This window comes from Natrix helvetica (genome assembly GCF_964273705.1).
Source record: "Natrix helvetica genome assembly, chromosome: 3".
NCBI classification, from domain to species: domain Eukaryota; kingdom Metazoa; phylum Chordata; class Lepidosauria; order Squamata; family Natricidae; genus Natrix; species Natrix helvetica.
Window position 1 is genome coordinate 92213427 of NC_138549.1, and position 26388 is coordinate 92239814.

Sequence of the window (26388 nt, forward strand, 5' to 3'; positions counted from 1 at the left end):
TTAATGAGCACTGTAGTGGGACCCAAATGAAAATCATCTGACTGCTTTACAATATTTTCTGAAATTATACATATGTAATTTTTCTTCCGCAACATTTATTCCACACCATGTGAAAGAAATGTTCTTGTGAATCAGTCCTTGGAGGAATAAATAATGCTGGGGTTGTTATTTATTGCAAATTGAGACAAAGAGTCTGTATTTTAAGTATTTATTTGTTAGGTTTATAGCCCAACTTTTGTTTCAAGAATCTGAAGAAGCAGAGAGAACACTATGTCGTCTGGTTGATCTCAAAACATATGGAAGTTGTTTGGAGGAAGGGTGAGCTAGTGATTACTTTGAAGATACAAAGAGAGCCTCCATGATAGTGTGTGGATCTGATGTAAGGTTCTTTTGACCTCTTCTAGTACCGCAATGAAGGAATTTTCTGAGACTCCCATAGTGATAAGTAAATTTGTGAAAATCTCACCCCATAAAACTAAAGAAAAATAAGCAAACACCACCACGATCTATGAATGTACCATTTCTTTAAGCTTTTCTCAAAACTAGCTTAGGCTTGTCCAAACAAATCAAGACCAGGTTTGATGGCCCATTTCCTTCACAAGTCCAATAGGGTTTGCGTTTTTTTGCAAGATACCGTATTTTTCGCCCTATAAGACGCTCCGGAATATAAGACGCACCCAATTTCAAAGGAGGAAAATCTAGAAAAAAAAGATTCTGAACCAAATACTATAGTAAAATATTTTATATCAACTGTATAAAGTTAACAGCAGTTTAAGAACAATTTTATGTCAACCATGTAACACAGGGGTGTCCAAACATTTTTCAAAGAGGGCCAGATTGGATGAAGTGAACATGCTGGAGGGCCGAACATTTTTCCGAACATTCTTTGAACAATAACAATTAAACCAGGGGGATAGGTGGACATTTGCTGAAGGCGTGACTTTTTCCCTTCCACCCTTATTGAGTACTGACTCCCTTGCCATAACTTCAAATTTTATCTATTTATTCTATCATCGTGTCTATGGCTTTGCCTTTTAACATCTTGCTTTATCGACTCCTATACCATCTCGAGATCCTCCCTAGAGAAATCCAGCTAGTCGACTAGCCCACCAACTTACCCTTTCCACCCAGGGTAAGGACAATTTTACGACAAACCATGATCCATCTTCAGCACCTGTAATTAACCTTGCCCCTATGATTTAACCGTATGATTTTATATGATTCTCACGCACACGAGGTCTGATTTACTGCGGCTGCGGGAGTCCCCCCTCTCGCAGGTTTGGCCTCCAGCCCTCTCCAGGGCCCACCTTGAGGACGGGTTTATTAACCCAGAGAGGTGGAGGAAGCGTAAATTAAGGGGTTTTTTAATTAATCGTTTTTTAAGAATTTGTAGGGGCTCCAGGGTTGGGGGGTGGGTAGATCAGGTCAGGAGTGATGATAGAGCCAGGCCACCAGGTGTGGTCGAGAGAGGAGGGAGTGGAAGGGGGGAGGAGAGGGAAGATATCATTCCAATACAGGGCTTTTTAATACCAACGGTCATAGGGAGGGGCAGGTGCGAGGACAGATTAAGAACCCGTAGTCTGTTGGGAGACCGTGGTTGTTGGTCACACCCGGTCGCTTGTACCAACCCCCGCACACTAGGTGGTCAGGATCTACAGACCCAGGGCCTGATGCTGTTGTTATGCAATGCGAGGTCCGTTGTCAATAAGGCCCCCCTCATCTATGATCTAATTCTGGAGGGGGAGCCGGACCTCGCAGGAATAACTGAGACCTGGTTGGGCCACGAGGGAGGTCTACCCCTCGTGGAAATGTGCCCACCAGGTTATCGAGCATTCCACCAGCCTCGGGCCCAGGGAAGGGGCGGTGGGGTAGCAGTGATTATCCAGGAAGACTTAGAGCCGAGGGAGTCCACTGTGCCACAGACATCCGGGTGTGAGTCCCTTGTCGTGAGGTGGGGCCCAGGGAGACAGTTGGGCCTGCTGATAGTATACCTGGCTCCTCGCTATACATCAGCGGCCCTGCCTGAACTCCTCGGCTGATCGCATCGGCGGTTGAGACCCCCAAACTTTTAGTGATGGGGGATTTCAACCTGCCGTCAGTGGGAGAAGCGTCCGAGGGGGTTTGGGAGTTCATGGCTTCCATGACAGCCATGGACCTGACTCAATTGATTCAGGGCCCTACACACGAGGGAGGCCACACGCTGGACCTCGTTTTTGTCTCTGGCCAGTGGATGAGTGATCTGGGAGTAGGGGATTTAACTATCACTCCCCTGTCATGGTCAGATCACTCACTTCTCTGACTTGACTTCCCTGGTGCTACCCCCCGCTGCGGGGAGGCGGAGCCGGAAGATATTAGATGGTTCCGCCCCAAGCGCCTGATGGAACCAGATAGGTTCCAGATGGAGCTTGGGCCACCTCCTGTAGACCTGACCCGCCCCCGGGTAGAGGACCTGGTAGCCGCATGGAATAATGCGACTGCTGGGGCCCTAGACTGAGTGGCGCCTTTGCGGCCTCTCCTGCGGCAACGAACCACCCTGGCCCCTTGGTTTACCGAGGAGCTAAGGGTGATGAAACGCCACAAGAGACGCCTAGAGAGTCGTTGGAGATCATCCCACTCCGAATTTGACCGAGCACAGGTACGAACCCACTTAAGGGCGTACCTTGTGGCATTGAGAGCGGCCAAACGTCGACATTGTGCCGCTCTTATTGCATCCGCAGAGAACCGCCCTGCCACCCTGTTCCGGGTGACCCGCTCCCTTCTGTTTCAGAGGCCGCGGGAAGCCCCTTTACAGGGCAGGGCAGAGGAATTTGGGAAATATCTGCAGGATAAAATCGCTCAAATCCGGAGGGAATGGGTCCCTTTCAGTGGTCTAGTGGAGACGTCCGAGGCGAGTCTTGAGAGACCACACTGGGAGGAGTTTGACTCGGTTGCCATCGAGGATTTGGACAGGTTACGTGGACGTCTGCGACCTACCACATGTTTATTGGACCCGTGCCCCTCCTGGCTTGTACTGGCATCCTGGGAGGTTACACGCGACTGGCTCCTGGGCCTAGTGAATGCTTCGTTGGGCGAGGGGTCTCTGCCGGCCGCCTTGAAAGAGGCGGTGGTGAGACCCTTACTCAAGAAGCCTTCCCTGGACCCAACGGAGCTGGCCAATTATCGTCCTGTCTCCAACCTTCCCTTTTTAGTGAAGGTTGTAGAGAGTGTGGTGGCCTATCAGTTTCCACGACACCTGGAGGAAAATGATTATCTAGACCCGCGCCAGTCCGGCTTCCGACCCAGGCACAGCACGGAGACGGCCTTGGTCGCGTTGGTTGATGATCTCTGGAGGGCCAGAGATAGGGGTTGTTCCTCTATCCTGGTCCTATTAGACCTCTCGGCGGCTTTTGATACCATCGACCATGGTATCCTGTTGCACCGGCTGGAGGGGTTGGGGGTTTGGGGCACCGTTTTATGGTGGTTCGGCTCCTACCTCTCCAGCCGGACGCAACGTGTGTTGGCAGGGGAGCAGAGATCGGCCCTGAGCCCCCTCACTTGTGGGGTGCCACAGGGGTCGGTCCTCTCGCCACTCCTGTTCAACACATATATGAAGCCACTGGGCGAGATCATTCGTGGTTTCGGGGTGGGATATCATCTGTACGCTGATGATACTCAGCTGTACATCTGCACCCCGAACCACCCCAACGAGGCCGTTGAAATGATGTCCCGGTGCTTGGAAGCCATACGGGTCTGGATGGATGACAACCGACTCAAACTCAACTCCTCCAAGACGGAGTGGCTGTGGCTTCCGGCCCCCCGGTTCAACCAGTTGCTTCCATCTCTGGCCATCGGGGGCGTGCAACTGGCCCCCATGGAGCGGGCGCGCAATTTGGGCATCCTCCTGGATGCCCGGCTGTCCATGGATGACCATGTGACAGCCATGGCAAGGGGGGCGTTCCACCAGGTCCGCCTGGTGCGCCAATTGCGCCCCCTATTGGACCGGGATGCCTTACGCACAGTCACTCATGCGCTGGTGACGTCTCGCCTAGACTACTGCAATGCTCTCTACATGGGGCTTCCCTTGAGATGCACTCGGAGACTGCAGTTGGTCCAGAATGCGGCCGCGCGGGTGATTATGGGGAGTACTAGATACTCCCATGTAACACCTCTCCTGCGCGAGCTGCACTGGCTTCCTGTGGTCTATCGGGTGCGTTTCAAGGTTCTGATTACGATCTTTAAAGCGCTCCATGGCACAGGACCTAGTTACCTGCGGGATCGCATCCTGCCCCATACATCCCTGCGACCAATCCGCTCGCACAGAGAGGGACTTCTCCAGGTGCCGTCCACTAAACAGTGTCGGGGGGCGACGCCTAGGAGCAGAGCCTTCTCTGTGATGGGCCCAGCCCTGTGGAATGACCTCCCCCTTGACATCAGGATTACCTCCGATCTCCGCTCCTTCCGTGTAAAGCTCAAGACCCACCTTTTCCAATTAGCTGGCCTGGCTCAACCATAGTTTTATCCCATTGCTCCTGACAGTCTTTTTAAATTTGTAATTTTAACTGAGGGTATTTTAATTGTTAATTTTAATTCTATTATTACTATTGTATGCATTTAACGATTGTTACCTCCTCCATGTACATGTACGTGTATGTGTTTGTATGTATGTGTATATGTATTGTATGTATATGTATATTTGTATGGGTTTTTATTGTACGCCGCCCCGAGTCCTTTTGGAGAGGGAGCGGCTAACAAATTAAATTTATTCTATTTATTCTATTTAAATGCAAATGAATTATTTTATGCCAAGTTAATTGCAAATGGCATACTTTTCATTTCATAACATTAAGATCAACTGACAGCTGAGTTTTCACAATGTATCCATCTTTTCCCTGAAGACTCGTGTTTAGTACATTCAGATGCTTTCTTTCCTCTTTCCCTCTTACTTGTCTATCCTTCCTTCCACCCTCCCTTCCTCCTTCCCTTCCTTCCTGCCTCCCTTCCAGTTCCCTCCTTCCTCTTTCCTCCTACCTGCCTGCCTTCTTTCCCTCCTGCTTATCTATGCTTCCTTCCTTCCTTGCACCTCCCTCCCTTCTGCCTGCCTGCCTTCTTTCCTCTTTCCCTATCCTCCTATCCTTCCTTTCTACCTCCCTCCTTCCCTGCCTCCCTTCCAGTTCCATCCTTCCCTCCTTCCTTCTGCCTCCTTCCTGCCTGCTTGCCTTCTTTCCTCTTTCCCTCCAGCGTGTCTGCTTTTCTTTCCTTCCTTCCACCTCCCTTCTGCCCTCCTGCTTTCTTTCCTCTTTCCCTCTTACTTGTCTATCCTCACTCCCTCCTCCCCTCCTTCCCTCCTTCCCTGCCTGAGCGGGCTTCTTGCATGGCCCCAGCCCTCCAGCCGGTGGCTCATCTAAAACTTTTAACTTCCCAATCTAGCGTTCTCCACCCACCCACCCCCAATCCGCCCGGATCTGTCATGCAGCAAAGAGATACAGTAGCTGGGCGCAATAGCAGCAATAGCAATAAGCAGATCCGGAGAGATTTGGGGTTGGGGGTGGAGAACGCTAGATGGGACACAATCAAACTTGATTCAAAGGCTTTCGCTCCTGAGATCGGTGCGCTGCCATCCAAAATGCTGGTACCATGATCGCTGGAGCGCCCGCTTTACCTGCCGCTTCCCGGGCAGTTCCAGGCGGCAGAGATCGTAGTAATAGCATTTTGGTACCCCTCCAAGTTGCTTATGATACCCCAGAGGGGGTCATAACCCATGATTTGCAAACCCCATTAAATATTCTATGAAATATATGCATACAAACTACATTTATATCCAATACTTCCTCAAAACAAGACATAGCTGGATCTTCTCTCATTTTGCTTTCACATTAGCCACCTCTTGAAATAAGAAGACTGAACAAGTCTGGTGGTTCCTGGGTCTTTTTCCCCTTAGTGGCTCGAGAGGAAAGAATAATATTTGAATCTTACCTCAAAAAAATCTGGCAGCCAGTGTATATCCGTTATTATAGATTTATGGCCGTATTCTATAGATGAGACTGCACAGTACCTCACCAAGTGTGGCTCCTTTCCCATTTGTTGTTCCAGCATGAAACTGGGCTAAAAATTGAACATGACCTGTTAACACCTAAGAAGAAACCAGCTATCACTCTTTTAAAAACCAAAACAAAGCTTATAGGCAAGATGGATGGCATAGAAGTTTAATGAACAAATAAATAAATCCTTTCTTTAAAGTATAAAGATCTTCTAATATTCACAGAAATTGATGATGCATCTGCCATCATCAGTGGGAGGAAATAAGGAAAATATATTGGCTGGGGCAGGGAATGGCTGAGCCACTCAAACATAACGAAGTCATTATTTCTTGTAACACGGGCACAGATATTCAAGTCTCAGATTTTCCTTATTGCTTTCCTCTCCTGTCCAAGAGCCATAAGGTTTGAAACATTCAGTTTTAAATAAACCATATTTTTCTGCGTGTCATACTGAGATTCGTTTAAATAATAGTACCATAGACCCAACGCTTGATTTTCTGCCTTATTCTGAAACCACGGTTGAAGCAAAGCTTTGAGTCGATTTTAGGCTGAACGTGAAACCTATGTTTGTTTGAAAGTCCAAGTGAAAACTCCTAATCTCTATTTAGCTCTCTTGAAGGAGGTGTAGGAGACCCACAAACCTTAGACCTGTGATGGCGAACTTATGGCACCTGTGCCACTTCAGCCTTCTTCTGAGGCATTTTTCGCCCTCCGGAGGCTTCCCTGAAGGCTCCAAAGGACAAAAACTGGCCCTACGAGCAAACCATAAGTGACTTCCGATTTGTCCTTAAGGTCCGTTTTTCGCCCTCTGGAGTCTTCAGGGAAGCCTCCTGAAGGCTCCGGAGGTTGAAAATCAGCGCTACGGACAAACCAGAAGTCACCATTCCCGAACGTCCGGGTTTCCCGCAGGTCCATTTTTTGCCCTCCGGAGGCTTCAGGGAAGCTCCTGAGGCCTCCAGAGGGCATCTGGGGGGAGGCTGTTTTCGCCCTCCCCAGGCTCATAGAAAGCCTCTGGAGCCTGGGAAGGCGAAAAAACGCGGCAAAAGCGGCATGTGTGTGTCACTGATTGCGCACATGCACATGCGCTACGGTGGGCACACACGCATAGCATTATGGGTGTTGCACGCCGGTGCACAACCTCCCTGTGCTCCCCCTGCTTTTGGCATGGCAGCCAAAAAAGGTTTGCCATCACTGCCTTAGACCCTTGCAAATTTATTAACATACAGTACAGGTATTACTTATCTAGGAGTAAGTAAGGAATAATTGACAGCAGGGAAGAAGAATAAGTATGGAATACTCACCACGTTAACTGTTGTGCCAGCAGCGGTGCCTGACTTGGCACTTTTTAACCTTTCTTCATATTCTGAAATGTCCCACAACACAATCTGGCATTGGAGTAGAACAACAGATTTGACAAATCAAGTGCAGGAGAAGTGTTCGAAACACATCTCTTCTACATAATATTCCCCCCCATGATGAATATCCCCCTCCAATTGTGCTGAGACTATTACATTTCCCAAATTCTAGTGAGATTAAGAAAGAGCTTTTCCTGACTGTAAGAAATTACAATGCTAGGATTATATGTGTAGGCAAGAAAGGAAGGCTTTTTTTTTGTTTCAATATCAGAAAGGTAGAAGTTATAAAAGTTGAAAGTAGCAGACTGAACTCCAGATGTGGAAATATAGTAGTGACATTCACAGTTCTATCATCTTCACAGTTCTACTATGTAGACCATGTGTTTTGGAAATTTGAGAGCATGTTTGGTCATCTGCAGCCCAGATTCTTTCAATCTTTTTAAAATGCGATTAAACATTATTAGGATAAACTGGGGGAGAGAGCATAACTTATAACACAATGCAGAAAAGGTACACAATGTATACAAACATATATGTAGCTCAATGCTCATTTTAAAGGAGAGAGAGACAAAGAGAGAAAGAAGTGTACAATTCCAATGGCTAACCTGTCCATTCAGACAGCCTCCAACAATGATGTTTGGATCATTTGGAGAAAACTCAAAGCAATAAACATCTTCAGGGCACTCCAGCATCAACTAGAAATAACATTGGAGGAGAGGGAGAGCTCCATCAATTTTGAACACCATTTTCACAAAGTAAAGTGATTGTGTCTTTGTTGGTTAAACAATGTTCAGAAATAAAGTCATCGAAAACAGAGAATACCTGAGGATGAATTGGGTCAGCAAAACTCCAGAACAGAATTGGGGCTTTCCATAAGAGCAATTTCCCAGACTGGGCTACTCGTTCCTCAAAAGAGAGCCGCTCCGTCACTGCTACAACAATTATTCCTGAATGAAGACAATATACTGTGTTACCCTGAAACGAAGACCCGGACTTATTTTCTTTTGCCCCCCCCCCCAAAATGGCTAGGGTTTCTTTTCAGGGGGGGGTGTTAATTTTTTTGAGGTGCAGGTGGCGTCGAGCGTGGTCACCTTTTATTTTCAGTGCCTGAGCAGCCCTGAAGTGACTGAGGAAGGGAGGGCTGCCTTCTGTGCTGACCTTCACCAGGGCTTATTTTTGGGTAGAGCCTTTGAAGTAGGGCTTATATTAGGCACACCACAAAAATCAGGGTAGTGCCTATTTTCAGGATAGGTCTTCTGTTCAAGGATGTGTGTGTGTGTGTGTGTTTCGTAGATTTTCACGGGTAAAGGTATGCAGATCTTGGCATATTCAGGTCTTTTCACGTGTAAGATTGAGAGTGTCTTGGCAACATTTTGACGAGGTCCCACTTGCCATCTTCAGGCTGGTGCCTTCGGCTTCGTGCTTGTGCGAGCAAAGCGTGATCGGAGCTGCCGTCTTTCTATAAATATTGGTGGGGCTGTGTGGAGTGCTGGCTTTGTTGCTGTAGGCGGATTGATTGGCTGTGTTGTAACATCTTGATTAGTTTATGGAGTTGATGTTTGCAGATTAGTCGGCTGTTTCGTAACATCCTGTATGGCTGAGGTACAGGCTGTGTGTTCTTTTGTGTTACAACACAAAAAAACAATAGGCACACAGCCTAGAAATTAATTTTGAAGGAACCAGGTTAATCTCCAAAACTGAACACTTCAACAAGAGAATAATTATGGAAGCTATCGAAATAGAGAAACACCCCCACAACATGAATAAATGTGACAATACCTCCCGCCTACCAGTCATCTGGAAACCAGCCCTAGTCAACAAACAAGCCCCACCCATCACCCAGGCCATTACAACACGAAATAACAATGGACACACAGCCAGCACCAATCAGCACCAATCTACAATCAGTATTTATCCAATGTTTTAGAAGAGGTATACACAATCAGCCAACACTCCTTCCCAATTAGGACAGTGATTCCAATTCCACAGTATTATAAATTATCTGCTAAAATATTTCAAATGTTTTTCTCAGTGCACTTCCTGATTTCTTTTTCAGAGAACAGAATCGATAAAATACAACAGCCACTACCTTTAAAAAATTTCCAGATATCCATCACAATTGTTGTAAATATGAACCATTGTTTTGTAAACCTTACCATAAATGGTTGGGTGCCAGCAGACGCAGCTAACAGTTCTGTCCTTGAGATAATGCAGATCTGTAAAGGACTGATATTCCTTCATGGTAACATCAGATTTGCCTGCAAAACCACCTTCCTCTTCTGCAAGAGCTTTCCAGTCATCGAAAAAAACATTCATGATTTCATTTTGTTGCAGTGCCATCTCAACTCTGTGCCAGGGGGAAAGAGAGAGGGGGGGTGGGAGAGGGAGAGGGAGGGAGAGAGAGAGGGATTAAAATACTTGAGAGATTATCTACATTAGGCACCAATGGGTTCTGAGGAAAATTTGCATGGTAGGGCTACCCTATCAAGCATGTGAGTACCCTGCAAATGCCCTTACTATTTTGGACTGCTGGTGTTATTGCCTGCAGTTGGTCAAGATGTGTCCTCATCTGAGTAGACAACCTGTTTCTCTTTCAATTATTCCACTAGCAAATGGTCATTAGTAATGGGTCTGAATCTATCAATGCTTACTATAAACCGGAAACCAGAAGTAGGGCTCACCCCAGCCAGCTTGTTGGCAGAGCTATGTAGAGATCCTTTTCTAAAGGGAATGTCTCATCCGTTTAATAACTGCAACTCACACCAAACTGGCACTGCTCAAATACAAGGAATGAATACTGAAAAGTTGCATCTGTCACTAAAGCAGTGTAGAATGTTGGTGGTTTTTTGGGGGGATGGGGGGGTTGTTTATTTGGATTTTATTGTCTGCATCTCAGCACATTAAATTAGTGGAGCACAATACTAACCGTAAAGCCACAGACATGATAAAGTTTCTCAATTCTTCTGATGACAAGTACACCTCCTTTTCATATTCTGAAAATTCTCTCGGGTAATATTGTGTCGTCGCATTTTTGGGATAGGTCCTAAAGCACATGAATTCCATTGTTTAAAAAATGAAGAGAGAGAGAAAAAGAACTTCCCAACACTAAAGGCTAGATAACATAATTTAAATAATCTTTGTCCTATAGCTGAGGTGTCAAACTGGTGGTTTGCGGACCAGATGCATCATGCGCAGGTCACACCCACCCCAGCTCCGCAAAGCAGAAAAATGTCACGATACGTCATGTGACGGCAACATGACGCCGCGAGTTTGACATCCGTGTCCTATAGCATCTACTAATTTTGCAGATTTTTGACAACCACTCCACGATACTGGTTGATGCTGTAGGGAGGAGGAAACATAGGGAAATCTAGCTGAAAAAGAGAGAGAAATGTGGGTGCCACCTTTTTTTTTAGCACAATCACATGTGAGTTCATTTGTTTAATTTTTGTTTAAGATGATATATGATTTATAAAGCATGGTTTTCATTTTAGTGCTAAATCATTATGAGAAGTATATGGCTTATCCAACAAAATATATTGGTCTGATGCTCCCCCGATGGGTTAGATTTCAATTTCCAGAATCCCCAGCTGAAGACTCATTTCTATTTCCTTGGGCATGAGCCAGACCCTGAACTCACATAATACAGCAACCTTATTTAATCTAAGTAAATCTGACTGGGATCAGTAACCACTGAGTAGGTAGTCACACTCAGAACTCCATTACATTGTTCTGAATTCTATCATAGACAAAAGGCAAAATACAGATGAAATTAGTATATCTGAAATCTCTCACACACATGCTTTCTAAGTGCAAGAAAGTAGAAGTTGTTATTCTCTTCCCTCTAAAAAAAATCCCCTCTCTCCCCCCCCCCCCAAAGGGCACAATTTTTCTTCCATTTTTAAAACAAAAATTAAATTATGAGTTTTATACCATTTTGTCTGAGTTCCAGTACTTTGTTCTTCTGGAACTACCTGAAGGCCAATATCTTTCTCTAGCTGCCGAATGGTGAAGTACTTGTCTTGGTAGGGCATACACTCCACATAGGCATGTTTGTCAAGTGTCGCATTTCTGTTTTGGAACTTAACCCGAATCCCAAATTCTTTGTGTGGTCGAGAAATCATATATTTAATCTGAAAGTCCAATAAAAACATTTCTTAATGAAAGGATTTCTTTGGAGCAGTGTCAGTCCTAGGTGTCAGGATTGGATGGTTACATTACATGACTTGGCTTTTTGTTCTTCCTTTTGATCTGATATTATATTTAAAATGTTGCATTGATAGGACAGCTCAAATGACATAAGAGGTTATCTTTATAATAGTCCATATGATTAGGAAGGTAGCGTTATTTGATGGGAATTTTAAAAAGAATCCCAATGATTTTTTTTTATTATCTCCCGTGGGCAGAACAACTGAACTTTCAGATCATATAGGACAACATACTCCTTATACCAGAAGAAATATTTGCTATTTGTATTTTTAAATTATTCTAATAATAAATGTACATAAGGATACTCTTATAATTTTTCTGTGAAGTAAAATCTAACTACAATAATATACAGTATTTCACATTGTTTCCTGTGTTATGCAGTATATAATTAACAGCAAGTTTATGCATAGATATTCAGAGGTTAATTGACTATATTCCTAAATTAGTTTGAAAAGAAACACAAATGAATTTTGTGATTTTGATTATTAAACAACTATTCCAAAAATGGTATGAACAGTAATCCATATTTGCCTAGGTAAATACAGTACAAAATTATCAAAAAAGAAAAAGAGTAAGAGAGAGAAAGAGAGAAAGAGAGAAGAGAAAAGAGCAGGAAAGAAGAAAAGAAACAGAGACAAGACTGACAGAGAGATGATAGGAAGGAAGGATGAAGGAAGGAAGGAAAATGGAATATGTAAAGGTAGATAAAAATGCACATAGACCTTTCTCCCAGTTTCCTCAAGGTTTGCTTGTTATGGGATCAACGTGTTGAAATTTTCAAGAGGTTCATTCAACTTTCTCATAAATACAGTGGCACCTCAGTACTCATCGTTAATTGGTCCCAGGAGGTGCAATGAGTATCAAAAACTACAAGTACCAATTTTTTCTCATAAGGAATAACGCAGTGAGTCACAAGGCAACTAACAATAATAAGTTCTAATAACAAACTAACAAACAACAAGGGAGAAAATTTTCACATCAAAATGTATTGAGCACCAAATTTGATGAGTTTCTAAGCAGTTGAGTACCAAAGTACGACTGAAGCTAGAATCAAAATTCTACAGAGTATGACAAGATTACTTCCTTAGATTTTGCTTAATAAAATTAAATCTCCTTACCCTCCTTATGGATTCCCTGACTGATTCTTCTTCAATTTCCTTTTCACTTCCAAGCGAAACCCAAGGTTTGCGCACAGGAGGTTTATAAACTTCTTCAGGCACCCCTTCTTTAACTTCTTCCTCTTCCTCAGGCTCTGGTGGCTATGGAGATGAAAATAGTAAGGGTTTGAATATTTAATGTATTGATTTAAAAAAAAAATAGAGGTAAAGACCACATTGTCACACAATGATATTACTCTCTCTTCAGAATACTATTTTGACCCTCTATCATGCACATACCAAATAACTGAACGATCTCTTACATTTAAAATGTTTTCCTTTGCTTCTTCGGTTGCAATAAGATAAAAGATTTGTCCATATTTTAATTCTCTGTCAAAGACTAGCAGGAGTTCTTCGCCAGGATAATCCTGTATGAATATAGATAAGGGGATTTTTGTAATTAGAAAAAAAATACTAACCTCCAAATAGAACTGAGAAAATAGAAGAGGGGTGAGAGACTGAATTTATATTTTGACCCTATGTCAGTTGCTATCCATCACGTTTTTGGCTTTTGAATTTATATTTTTAACATGCATAATAGTGTAGTTTTTTTAACCAGCTCGTTTAGGCTGACAATTTCTAATCCAAAAATCTCAAAAACCCCAATCCAATGCAATCTAGAATTAATGATATAGTACACATCAAGCACATCAAATTCCAACAGAAAATTGTATATACAACATGCCTTGAAGGGCAACTTACTAGTATAACTTTTTTGATAGGGTGGAAGTCAGATATTGCAGCTCTTGTCTTCATGTCATTAATAATATCTTCCTTTTTAATGAGCTTGTAAGGATTTTCAGCTGTTACATCTATATCAGCAGAGCAGTTAAATATTTCTTGTGTTTTTTCAGTGAGGACCAAAGGAAATATTTCTGGGTGGCCTGAAAAAAATACAAACTTTTCTTCAATGAGAGAGAAAGAGAGACAGACAGACAGACAGACAGACAGACAGATGGGCAGACAGACTACTGCATTCACTTCAAAGTTCCACAATGTCACAAACATTCTAAAATGATAGTGTATTTCTCAATAAATTCAATATATTCTTTTCCTACGTTTTGAATGACCCTACCTTCAATGAAGTCACATCAAAATGAAATTATGGCCAGTCGTCTGATATTGTAAAACAAGAATTAACCACCAAGAAAATAGAAGAGGGTTGTTTTACATTCCAGAAGGACTTTATATTGTACTGAAGCATGAGTGTGTATGTGTATATCTGGTTAACTGTATTATTAAGGAAACCATGGACTTCAATGGAAACTAAATGTTGTCTTTCCCATAGATGATTCTTTTGATATAAAAATCTAGAGCTGCCTGAGAATGTTCTTTAGAAAAGGTTGACTAAATTAATTAAGAGGATCTTAGTTCTTAGACTCAGGCTACAAAAAACTACATTTTGATATAAAATCATCAGTTGAACTACTTCAGTCCCAGGGAACTTCAAGTCTTCCAACAGTATTACAGGAATACTATTGGCCAGAGTTCTCCCCTGTCCCTCTTACACCAAATGGAAACCAGGTGAGGTTATTTGGGGTTTCCTTCTCACACTAGCGCTTTTTTCAGGACTGAGTTGTCATTTTTCTTCCCTTAATGGATTTTGCATTCCTCAGCAAGATTATCTCCACCTTCTTAAAGAATTTAAAATAAACAACAAAAAGCCACATAAGATTTGATCTATGAAAATTATAAATGGGTCAAGGGCAGGAGTGAAATGCTACAGGTTCAGACCGGTTTGCCCGAACTGGTAGTAAAAAAAGCTACCGGTTTGCCTGACCCAGTAGTAAAAAAATGCTACCAGTATTTCCGACGATCAGCTGTGACGCTCGATTTATATTAGCTAATCTAAATCACGTGGCACAGCAGATTCCCCCTCTCACTGTTCTACCTATCTTTGCAGACACGCTTGGTAGCAGTCTCCGTCCACCTGCCCAGACATTATTACGTCCGTTTTTGATGCTCTGCGCATGGAAGGTCCTGAGCATGTACGGAGGTGGTGCACGCGAGCGGGGCGAGCGCATGCACGTGCCCGCTCACATTTGCAAACCAGTAGTGAAGGTAAGTAGATTTCACCATTGGTCAAAGGTCCAGTTAAATTTGTAATATTGACTTTTACAATAAGATTTTGGAATTAACTATAAAAAATGAATAGCTTCTTGTGAAAATGAGATTTATTTTGCCTATCTTAGGTTGTTGTATGGTTTGACAAAGATAAGCAATTTTATGATTTTTGTGCTTAGCTCCGCTGAGGATGAATAAAGAAGATATTTTTGTTGATCATTAATGTTGTTTATGGCTGGCATGATTATGCATATTTTATCTGCTTTTTTTTCTTTAGTATTGAACTTACCCATGCTTGCCATAGATAGATCAGGCTCCTCTTCTTTTTTAACTGAAATAAGACAAAGAGGTTTGAATGTAAATCTTTCTGAACCAAGTAAGGCATGCTTTGTGTTTTTAACAAACACAAAGTGTTTTGTGTGAGGATTATCCTCTGCTAATGTGCTGAAATTCCTACTAACGCTAAACTAGTAGGGTATCATCATGTATTTTATGTACTGTCTTTGGCCTGAAATATTATTTGATTTTGTCAGTGACTTTTATTTGATGAGTTTGAGTATTATGACAGAAAATGAAATAGAAACACTCTTCCAATCTTAATTTTATAAATTTCTAATCCCAGACCAGGAACAAACTACCCCCTCACTCCATCACACAAATAAAACGTTCCAAACATTTTAAGTTTTCCTTACACAGGGAATAGCCTAGTATCTTGATGTGATGATGATTTATTACACTTGTTTGCTGTCTGACTCCCAAGAATTCTGATCACTATTTTCATGGCTGCATATTTCTTCGCAAAAGTAATAACACTATATGTATATAATAAAATTTAAGAATAAATACCGTGTTTCCTCAAAAATAGGGCACTTGGCCTTATTTTCGGGGAGGTCTTATTATTTTTGAGGTTCAGGAGGCAGTGAGAGTGGTCACCTCATGGCTGCTGCTGTGTTGCAATATTTTCGGGGAGGACTTATTTTAGCACATGTGCTCAAAGGTCTGATTGGGCTTATTATTTGGGGAGGCCTTATTTTCAGGGAAACAGGGTGTGTGTGGGTTGCAGTCAGTACGCCCAGGTATGGGAGTACCGGAGCCAGCCCGGAGCACCGGATACTGTTCCAGTACGGTGCTCCAGAGGGCCCAAGGGCCCACCCACCCAAGCTCCTTACCTGTGTTTTAAGGCTTCTGCACTTCCAGGCACATGCATGATGCGTACAGCACCTGCGCGATGCTCCACGGAGCAGATGGAGCATTGCAGAGGCACTAAGATGCATGTGCGCACTGCACATGTGTGTGCACACACTACCGGTGTTCATGAGGATGCTGCAAGTATCCGGTTGGAACGGGATTTGAAACCCACCACTGCAGGAAGTAAAGAAAAGATCCCTTCCAAAAGCTTCCTTTCATTTCTGAATCTAAGGATTCAACCATTCTACAGCATATAAGGCTACACTTGGAATACTGCATTCAGTTCTGGTCGCCACAATGTAGAAAAGATGGGGAGACTTTGGAGAGAGTGCAGAGAGAGTGCAAAGAGCAACAAAGATGATTAGGGGACTGGAGACTAAAACATACGAAGAACGGTTGCAGGAACTGGGTATGTTTAGCTTAAGAGAAAGAAGGACTAGGGGAGACATGATAGCATTGTTCCAATATCTCAGCGGTTGCCACAAAGAAGAGGGAATCAAACTATTCTCCAAGGCACCTGAGGGTAGAACAAGAAGCAATGGGTGGAAACTAATCAAGGAGAGAAGCAACTTAGAACTGAGGAGAAATTTCCTGACAGTTAGAACAAATAATCAGTGGAACAGCTTGCCTCCAGAAGTTGTGAATGCCCCAACACTGGAAGTCTTTAAGAAGATGTTGGATAGCCATCTGTCTGAAACAGTACAGGGTTTCCTGCCTAGGCAGAGGGTTGGACTAGAAGACCTCCAAGGTCCCTTCCAACTCTGCTATTGTATTGTATTGTATTATATTTATTCTGTATGTTGATCCACTCTTTCCCAATAAGCAATTCATGGGCCTTTCCCTGTGATTCAGTTAAAATGGTATTTATCTATACTTGAGCCATTCATAATATTTCCAGTCCCGGCTGCTATCTGGTCTCTATAGTTTCTGGTCTGGTTTGCCATAAGATGTTGATAGTCCTGATTCCAGGTGTGCAGATCGCCTTAAAGCCATTCATTTAACCTTCTGACTGTTGCCTGCCCCCCCTGAAAGTAACCAGCGAGGGAGGGAAGGAGGAAGGGAGGGAGGAGAGAAGGATGGATGGATGGATGGATGGATGGACGGACGGATGGACGGACAGAAGAGGAAGCAAGGGAGGGAGGGAGGGAGGGAGGGAGGGAGGGAGGGAGGAAGGAAGGAAGGAATGATATCCAAAAATCTTTGAATAAATGCACACAAACATTGACAAAGCATTAGTTGCATTCATCCATTCTTGAATATGATTGTGTTCATATTTAGATTAAGACAAATAATTTTCTTCAGTTCTATATAATATTACACTTACCAGGAGATTTTGGTTTTCCTTTGGCTGACCCTTTGGGGCTTCCTTTTCGTTTGGGTGACCCCTTAGGACTTCCTTTTCCTTTGGCTGACCCCTTAGGACTTCCTTTTCCTTTGGCTGACCCCTTAGGACTTCCTTTTTCTTTTGGTGACCCCTTAGGACTTCCTTTTTCTTTTGGTGACCCCTTAGGACTTCCTTTTTCTTTTGGTGATCCTTTAGCTTTGCCTTTGCCTTTACCTTTACCTTTTTTTGCTGAACCATCACTATCAGGTGAGGTACGCAGCTCGGCAGGTGCTGGACTTTCATCCATCTTTTAAATGCTTCTGAAAAGTGGACAACAGAAAAATCAGATAATGAGACAGAACTGAAATGATGCCTCCCAATGTCTGTATTTATAACTAAACTGGTTGGTTATGATTAATTTTATATAAAGTTGGAGTTAAATAGGAGTTACCTAGATAACCTCATCATTGCTTTCAATGGGAATGTGGTTTTGGCTCAACTTAGAATCGGGTTTGCAAAAATACAGAGAATACTCAGTTGACTAAGGTGTGAGAAATTCAAGGGTCCATTTGGAACTCTGAAAGTATCTTGAGTGAAATATTGTTGGGATTCCTGAAAATGTTATATGCCCAATTGCGTTTGAATTATTTGTGCTTTTTCATCCCAATTTATCCTGAGATTTTTGTTCCTGAAAGTCGAAGCAGAAGAGAATAAGTTGTATGAGAAAGGGAAGAGGTATGACATATGGTGCTAACTACTAAACAATGTACAGATGGAATATATTCTTCTCCATCACTCTCCATTTAAGATCCCTGTCTTACGTTCACAATTTTCATTTCCCAAGACCTCAGAAACATTTGGAAAATTATCTGTGATTATCTTAATTTGTTACTTTTTTTCAGTATTAAAATCAGGGGGGGGGGGGAAGAATCACTGTCTACTTCAACTATTATAGATCCCTTTATTCTCATTTTATATAAAAGGGGAAAACCAAGCTAATTTACTTAATATTTTGTCTTGTCTAAAACTGAAAACACTGGGGGAAATTAACTGAACATTTCCATTTCACTTATATACTAGAAATAAATTGGTTCAACTTGCCAATGGCAGTGCTGTTGTGGGAACACAGCATTCTGGTGCCATTTTTCAAACTAGTATAGAAATTTTATGTTAAAAAGTTCCCCCAAGTTTCTTTTTTTTTCAGTTTTATTAACAAACATATAAAATACACACACACACAACTTAGACATACAACACATTTACACAATGCAATACAAACAGGAGCTTCCTGTTCTTTCTAATAGCAATTATCAATTGCTAGCGCTCACTTCCGGTTCCGGCAGCTGACGGCGATGGGCAAGTTCCTTGCCCGCTCCCGCTCCCCGGTGGGCTTCCCCGCTTCTGGGGGGCACAGGACGCCCCAGAGAGGCGTCCTGCCGAAGGAGCGGCCTCGCAGAGGACCCTAGCATCGGCGGCGGCTGGTGGGGGCTTCTCCGCTTCGCTCCAGGCATCGAGGAGCAGTCTCGGATGGCGCGCGTGCGTCTCGCTTCAGGCTGATCGGACGATGTAAAATTGAAGGAAGCAGCGGCGGTGTGGTGAGGCGCTTCCTCTCTTCATTCCCTTTTTCTTGATTTGATGGACCTTTCAGCAACTTAAAACGTTAAACTCTCGGATTTCTTTGGAGGTGCGGCTGGAGGGAGGGGGATTTCCCCCCCCCTTGGACAAGCGGCTTGGGAAAATTCTGCTTTCGCCCTCAGGGGAAGGAGGAGGGGGGAGAGCCAACCAATGATGCCTCACCCCTGTAAAAGTGATTTTCACTGGACTTAGCTCCATAATTTATTGATGACCTGAGAACTTTGTGAACTTTTAAAACTTTAATATGCCTCTGAGCCCAAAGCTGGCAGGGCAAGATGGCACACTTCCGTTGTCTTCATGAACTGTGAAATCTGACTCCACCTTTAAAATTCAGGCTTCCGGTCTTTGTTTCCGTGTCACCCAGAAGAATCTCTTGTGGATTGTTATTTTCTTGAACTCTCTGGGGGGAAAATTCCTCTTTATTCCCAGACTGACTAAAGAATCTCCCCTCTGCTTGGATCTTCTGCCTCCTGGACTCATCTGTCTGCCCTACCTCTCCAGCTGTCCATTCTCCATACTGACTGATTTCTCTACTTTATAAACTATGTCTCCAAAAAGACCACCCCCTGGAAAACCTGGCTTTGCTACTTCTGCCCCGACATCTGCAACATCCAGTCCTGCCACACAGTCAAAGATCACAGAACTGATGCAACCTAAGAGCATAGAGATGGATTTGCAACAAATGCTTCAGCAACTTATACAGGGCCAGGAAGAAATTAAGAAACAATTAAAGGAAATGAAGGAAGAAATTAAAGAGAATCAAGTCCAAATCTATAAGAATTCACAGAGACTGGACCTTGTGGAGGGTGGGGTGGTGGAGGTGAGGGGGGGGTAGAAGCAGTGCAGAAGGGAAACAAAGAACTTGATATCCAGCAAATGAAAACAGAATTTGAGAGAATGTCCTTTTATCTTAGATTTCAAAATGTTATAGAAGCAGATGGGGAAAATATAAGGGACATTATGACTAACATTCTAGCTGAATACATACATAAAGAAAAACAACAGATGGAATGGGAGATAGATCTGGTTTACAGAGTGAATTCAGCTTATGCCAGAACACACAATGTACCTAGGGAGGTCCATATTAAATTCCTTAGAAAAAGCACAAGAGACGAAATTCTGGGTGTACAAAGGGGGCAAGCATTGACGTACCACGACAGGGAGATAACCATCTTGAAGCAGATCCCCAAAAAAATTAGGGAAAAAAGGAAAAATTATTCACAACTGCCGAATAAATTATACCAGAAGGGTGTGTGGTTTAGATGGTTGATGCCTGAAGGTATGCTGATATTCTGGGAGGAGACAAGAATTAGAATCAATACACCCATAGAGGCACAGGCCTTTATGGAAAAAAACAAAGCAAACCTAGAAAAAACAGAAGACTCTACAACGGTTATGCAGGACACGGGAGGGGCCGGAGCTCTGCCAGCGGGGGGGAGAAAGGGGCAAAAAGAGTTTCACCATTCTTAACTTTCTTATTTTACTCTTATTTTACACTATTATTTTTGAGTTTTGTTACATTCCTTCATTGATCCTTGTTTCTTTCCTCCATCCACCTATACCATTTATCCCATATCTGGTAGAATTCTGATTCTTCTTTTCCCTGAATTTCTTTAGTTAGTTTGTCCATTTCAGCACAGTCCATAACCTTTCTTATTACATTCTACAGTGTTTTCTTCGATGCTATCAATTCTCAGTTCTCTGTTAATATGATCTTACATCTAAACTAGAAAAGCCAGAACTTTGTGGTGTGATGGTGATAAACTGAAAACAGATTCAAAAAAATGGAATTGATCACAACAGTGAAATGAAAAGCTAATAAGTAATTCTTCTCTGGACAAAGAAAGGACTTGAGAATTCCCATAAGTGCTCCAGACAGTTGCTCTTCATAGCAAGACAGCTGTCTCCCTCAGGGTTTAGAATTCTGGGAGATGAAGGAATAGCCACCTCATTCAAACTATGGCCAGTCCCTTCAATGGGACACTGGGTTCGCATACTTCCTTTTCTGATCCCTTTTGGAAATTGCTTGTTAACTGTTTTGTGACTATTAGGAACATTTGGATCAACAAGTCTGAAATCACTGGGTTAGTTTCCTTCAATCCTTATTAAAAGAAGTTTTCAATACAAGGTTAAGGACTTTTTTTAAAAAATAGCAAAAGAGTGATTAGAACTTTGATTTTGAAAAGTTACAAATGAACTAAGGGTATAGATGGATTTGAAATAAAATTTTGGAATTAATTATAAAAGATTTCCCATGGAAAAATGCTTTGGTTTTGAATTTGTATAGAAAAAAACCTTAAATGGAACTTTGAAGATTGGACAATAAATGATAGTTGAAGGAACTAAAGATTTCAATTTAAAGGAGAACCACCTACATTTGATTTACAAACACTAATATTTGTGATGAAGGGGAAGTCATTCCTTTACATATTTCTTTTCTTCATTCTTATTTTTCTTCCTTTTCTCCTTTTTAGTTTCTGCACCTATTCTTTCTTTTTCTTCTTTTCTTTTATAATTTGTATTAGTATTATTTTAATTATAATTTTTGTATAAAATTACTACACAATTTAGAAATGTCAGAGGCAAAATGAAAGAGTGAATTGGTTATTGGGGGTGCCTTAATTGATAAAAGAATGCCTCTCTGAAAAAGAGCAGGATGGCTCCTTCTTAAAAATTGCAATGATTAGAACATATATTTTGCGGCACATGCTGGTAACTTGAAATCTTAATCATTGCAATGTCTTCTATGTGGATTCTGACTTTATGTCTAATATGAGCACTCTGACCAATTTGACACAAAATTGCAGCCATGTTGAACTTGGAAGAACAACACATGCCCATATTGCACATATAATTAAAGCCCTGAAATCAGTGGTAGGTTTCTACCGGTTCGGACCATTTTGGCTGAACTGATAGTAGCTTGGCGGCCTGGGTCACTGGAACCGGCCGCTACCCAGGTCTGCCACGCCCCCAAACTGGTTCTCCCGGAGGTGCCACAGGCACCGTCATCTTGCTTTTTGCTTCTGCGTAGAGCAATTTTAGTTGTACTGTGTGTTCTGACCCCCCCCATCCAGTAACGGATGCCAACACAAGCTTCTCTGGAATGCCACAACACTTTATTAGCAGGACTATAAATCTTGGTGGCTGAAAGCCTAAACACAAAACTAACAGATAAGAACCTTGGCAGCAACACAGACTCCGACGGATACAGCTTCTCCAGCGTTACAAACAGGAATCCAAAATAGTTCAGACCAAACGTACTGCAGATTGCTTTCAACGGTTGTGTCCTGCAAGAATTATCCTCCCAACATCTCTGTTTATATAAGCTCTTGGGAGGGGCCACACCCCAACCACCTGAGCTTCATTATCTTTTATGAGCTTGTTTCCTGAGCAGCTGTTGCCTTCTTTTCTCCGCCCTCCTCTGCCGGGCGTCAGAGATCAACTCCCTCTGATCCTCCCCACTGCTCCATGCCGCAGGCGCCTCCTGGTGGCCAACCAGCCTCTCTGGCCCCTGCTCTGCTTCTGAACCTTGCCCGGGGTCCTCCACCTCCTCCATAGCTGACTCCCAGGGTTCGTCGCTATCTTAGTTGCTCAGCAGCTGCAAAGGATCCTGCTGGGTCACAACTCTGTGCATGCGCGTGCAGCTCGCATCAGGTGCGCACGGCGTGTCCCTGAACAAACTGGCAGTTCGGAACTCACCCCTGCCAGAACCCACCACTGCCTGAAATGGTTTTCAATTTGTTTTCTAGCAAAATGCATCCAATCAGGCAAGGTAGATATATGTTCTGTGTCCCCTCAGTGAAGCAGTTTTGGTTTCCACACAGGGCTGACAGATAGGATTTAGGAAGTATGCTTTCTGTTCCAAGTTACCTGCTTCATAAACAACCTCCCTATGACAATTCAAGCAGCCTTGATCCTGCTTGGTCTCCAGCATAACAACATAATTTTCCTCCAGTTATGGAGCTGTGGAAGCCTGCTTGTATTTGTTATGTGGATAAGGAGATTTTTTTTTTATGTGGCCGTGTATTATAGGCAATTAATACTATTTAAATGTCAGGCTCAGAAATCACAAGTCTGTTGAGATGGTTGCTTTGCTCCTTAGTAAAGCACAAATGGCCAAGTTAATGGGGAATAAGAGTAAAGAATAACTGTAGCACCATCGTGTGGAGATGGCCTACATCGCATGGCATGGAGTTGGATGGAAATAAGTTTTCTTTCCAAAGTTTCCCAGGAATGGCATTAACTTACTTTAAGGTTAACATTAGTATTCATTTAATTAAAAGACCTTAACTTTGTTCACATGTCTTCCCTGCAACTCCATATTACAGGAAAGGCATCCCATCAAAGTAAATACTAAATTTGATGTAACAGCAGATTTCAGAAAATGGGAGAAACGCACAAGAATGTGCAATGCTCCTAAACAGAAAATAAAAAATTGGTTATTGTAGAAACAAGGACTATTGCTTTGACAATAAGGAACTGAAATAACCCACAGATTGGAAAATATGATTGTTTCTATCAAGTCATCCAAACGTTTGAGTCACATAAACAACGTTGAAGTTTCAGGGATTAATCACCAAGCTATTTTTAGAAAGCAATTTGCAAAACCATGCACAAAGTTCCTATTTATTCCTACGGGATTGCTGTCACATAGTTAAAATGAATATTTTGAGAGTAACTTAAGTTACACATAAAACTTTTACATGAGTAAAAGATAGCAAGCTAGAATGAATGCACTAAGTAGCAGATGATTGTGGTCTATAATAAAATCTAGTGAATGAAATAAAAACAAGAGGAAAAATAGGATTTACTTCCTATGCATTTATAACATTCTTAACATTATAATGTTATAACCTTTTTCTGAGATTTGTTTTAGATTATGCTCCTGAGATTTCTAGAAATTTCGCATCCAAGTATTAACCAGGTCCTAGCTTGCTTACTTTCAAACTCAAACAATGATGTTGTGGTGCCACAATTAATTATTATATCTACTTTTCTGCACAAGACCTGTTTGCTTACGTATTTTACAAAATATAGGCATACTCTTATCACAAAGGATACCCTAGACCGCATCTGGAGTCTTTAAGGCTGTAATTGATCATGTACATGTGATTTTCAAACATCTGCTACTTTCTTCCTCACATATCACGTTCTGCATTTGTGTGCAACTTGTGTTCTCAAAGTAAACACAGCAACCCTGTAGTCACTGTCATGTGCCTATAGGGCAGCAATGGTTTTGAAACAAGTATTGTGTGCAGTGGCACCTCCTTCACATGGGAAAGGGCTGGAGTGCTTCTCTGCTTTTTCTTTTTCACTGTGTTCAGGAAAAAAGGAAGCGGATTCAGGGAAGATAAGGGAGGCCGAGGTAGAGGAAAGGAGAGGAGAGGAGAAGAACGTACAAGGTCAAGAATGTCTTTTGGTGATGGGCCCAGGTCACGTAGACAGCATAAGGCTGATTTCTTTGCAATTAATAAATTCGGTCTCAGTAGAGACTAAGTCACACTCCTGCAAACAACAGAAAAAAGGGAAAATAGTGAGGCAGGCAGACAGAAAATGAGAAAGAATCATAAGAGCCCTGTTTGATCAGGCTAAAGGAACCGCTATCTCAGCATCACGTTTCCATTAGGGCCAGTCAGAAGCCTTCCAATGTAACAAGTAAGCAGGATACAGAAGAAATAGGTCCCATCTGCTATTATTTTCCAGCAATCCATATTTGAAATCACATTACTTCTAATCCTGGAGGTTTTATATAGTCATTACAAAAAGAAGACATTAATTGATTCCCCCCCCCCCTATGATTATATTTATTCCTCTTTTGATTGCCCTCTACTCTTATTTATTCAAGATAAAATTGTCTTTCAAAGTTGCTCTTTCCAAAGATGCTCACATTGAAGCACAAAATCATAAACAATTGCAAACTGATGTCACTGCATCATAATATAAATCCCAACATTTACTTCTGATATAAAGATATAAGAGCAGCAATAGCCTAAGAACAATGTTCATAGTATGAAAGGATCTAGTATCAAACAAAACAACAGCAACCCAAAAATGTCAACAAAAAAACCCAAAGGTACAAGTATAGAGCAGGTAAAACCTGGCTCAAAAACAGTAACTGAGAGAGGGATCTTGGAGTCCTAGTGCGTAATCACTTAAGCATGAGCCAGCAGTGTGCGGCAGCAGCCAAAAAAGCTAATACAATCCTTGGTTGCATAAACAGAGGCATAGAATCAAAATCATGTGAAATATTAGTACCATTTTATAAAGCCTTAGTAAGGCTATGCCTGGAATACTGCATCCAGTTTTGATCGCCACATAACAAAACAAAACAAAAAGGTTTTGAGACTTTGGAAAAAGTGCAAACAAGAGCAACTAGGATGATTAAAGGCTTGGATACAAGTGAAATTGTGGCTATAGAAATGTCATAAACAAACAAACAAACAAACAAATGCAAGCTTCAACTTGTCCGGAATATGACAGTATGGGTAAATGACATGGTTATTCGGTGAATGTAACACCATTATTCCATTAACTTTTGCCAGTGTAGGTAAAGGTGTTGGTTGACAATTTTAAATTCTTCCATGGCTTTGGCCCACATTATTGAGGGACACCATCTCTCCTCAGATGTTTCTACTCATCCAATCTGGTCAAGCAGGATGTTTCGGCATCCATAAAAAATGCTGGTTGTTGGGGCCTAGAAGACATGCCTTTTCTGCCACAGCATCCATCTTGTGGACATTCTTACTCCAGAAATCAGGATGGCCCCCAACCCTGATGGCCTTCCATAAAGCCATGAAGACCTGGTTCTGGGCTCAGGGACCCTGCTTCTTAGTTGTATTAATGATTTGGGTTGGATGTTTTTCAGTTGCTCTGTATTTTAATTTTTGTAATGTTTATAGTTGTTTTTATTTTAATTTTGTTCATCGTCCAGAGTGATTGGTTGAAATACACTGCTATATAAACTGAATAAATAAACGATCATTAAACTCATTTAATAATAATAAAATAATAATAATAAAATTTTATTTGTTAGCCGCACCCTCTCCCGAAGGACTCGGGGCGGCGTACAATAAAAAACATATAAAATACAAATATGGACAATACATACACAAAATAGACATATATATTTAGAGAGGAGAAATTCCTAGCAGTTTCCACAAACCGCGACTTCAGCTATAAGACAACATTTCATGTTTTGGAACAAGAAAAATATAATTCCACCTTTCCAATCACCTTTTATTTTACCCAAAGGCAGCTATCTTTTTTGTTCCCTTTCTAAAGTAGTATGGACTGATTTCTGCATTCAACTCCCCTCATTCCAGTATTTAAAAAATGACCGACAGATGGTTGTGCTAGTAAACTAAAAGTTATCTTAGGCCAGAAAGGGGGGGGGGTAGAATAAAAGCACATTCTTGTAATTAGCTAATGGGGTGAAATAT

General features: G+C 42.2%; 1 protein-coding gene across 1 annotated transcript in view; it reads right to left on the reverse strand.

The window, feature by feature from the left end:
• DNAI3 (dynein axonemal intermediate chain 3) overlaps positions 1–26388 on the reverse strand; it is a 56028-nt gene that overhangs the window by 24077 nt on the left and 5563 nt on the right. The window contains exons 2-13 of the mRNA XM_081946620.1: positions 17315–17634; positions 15092–15133; positions 13441–13622; positions 13002–13106; positions 12700–12840; positions 11306–11505; positions 10299–10415; positions 9529–9719; positions 8195–8319; positions 7978–8067; positions 7319–7402; positions 5953–6081 (exon numbers count right to left, since the gene is read on the reverse strand). Coding sequence (XP_081802746.1) covers positions 5953–6081; positions 7319–7402; positions 7978–8067; positions 8195–8319; positions 9529–9719; positions 10299–10415; positions 11306–11505; positions 12700–12840; positions 13002–13106; positions 13441–13622; positions 15092–15133; positions 17315–17621 — 1713 coding nt within the window. The 5' untranslated portion in view covers positions 17622–17634. The remainder of the gene's footprint in view (positions 1–5952; positions 6082–7318; positions 7403–7977; positions 8068–8194; positions 8320–9528; positions 9720–10298; positions 10416–11305; positions 11506–12699; positions 12841–13001; positions 13107–13440; positions 13623–15091; positions 15134–17314; positions 17635–26388) is intronic.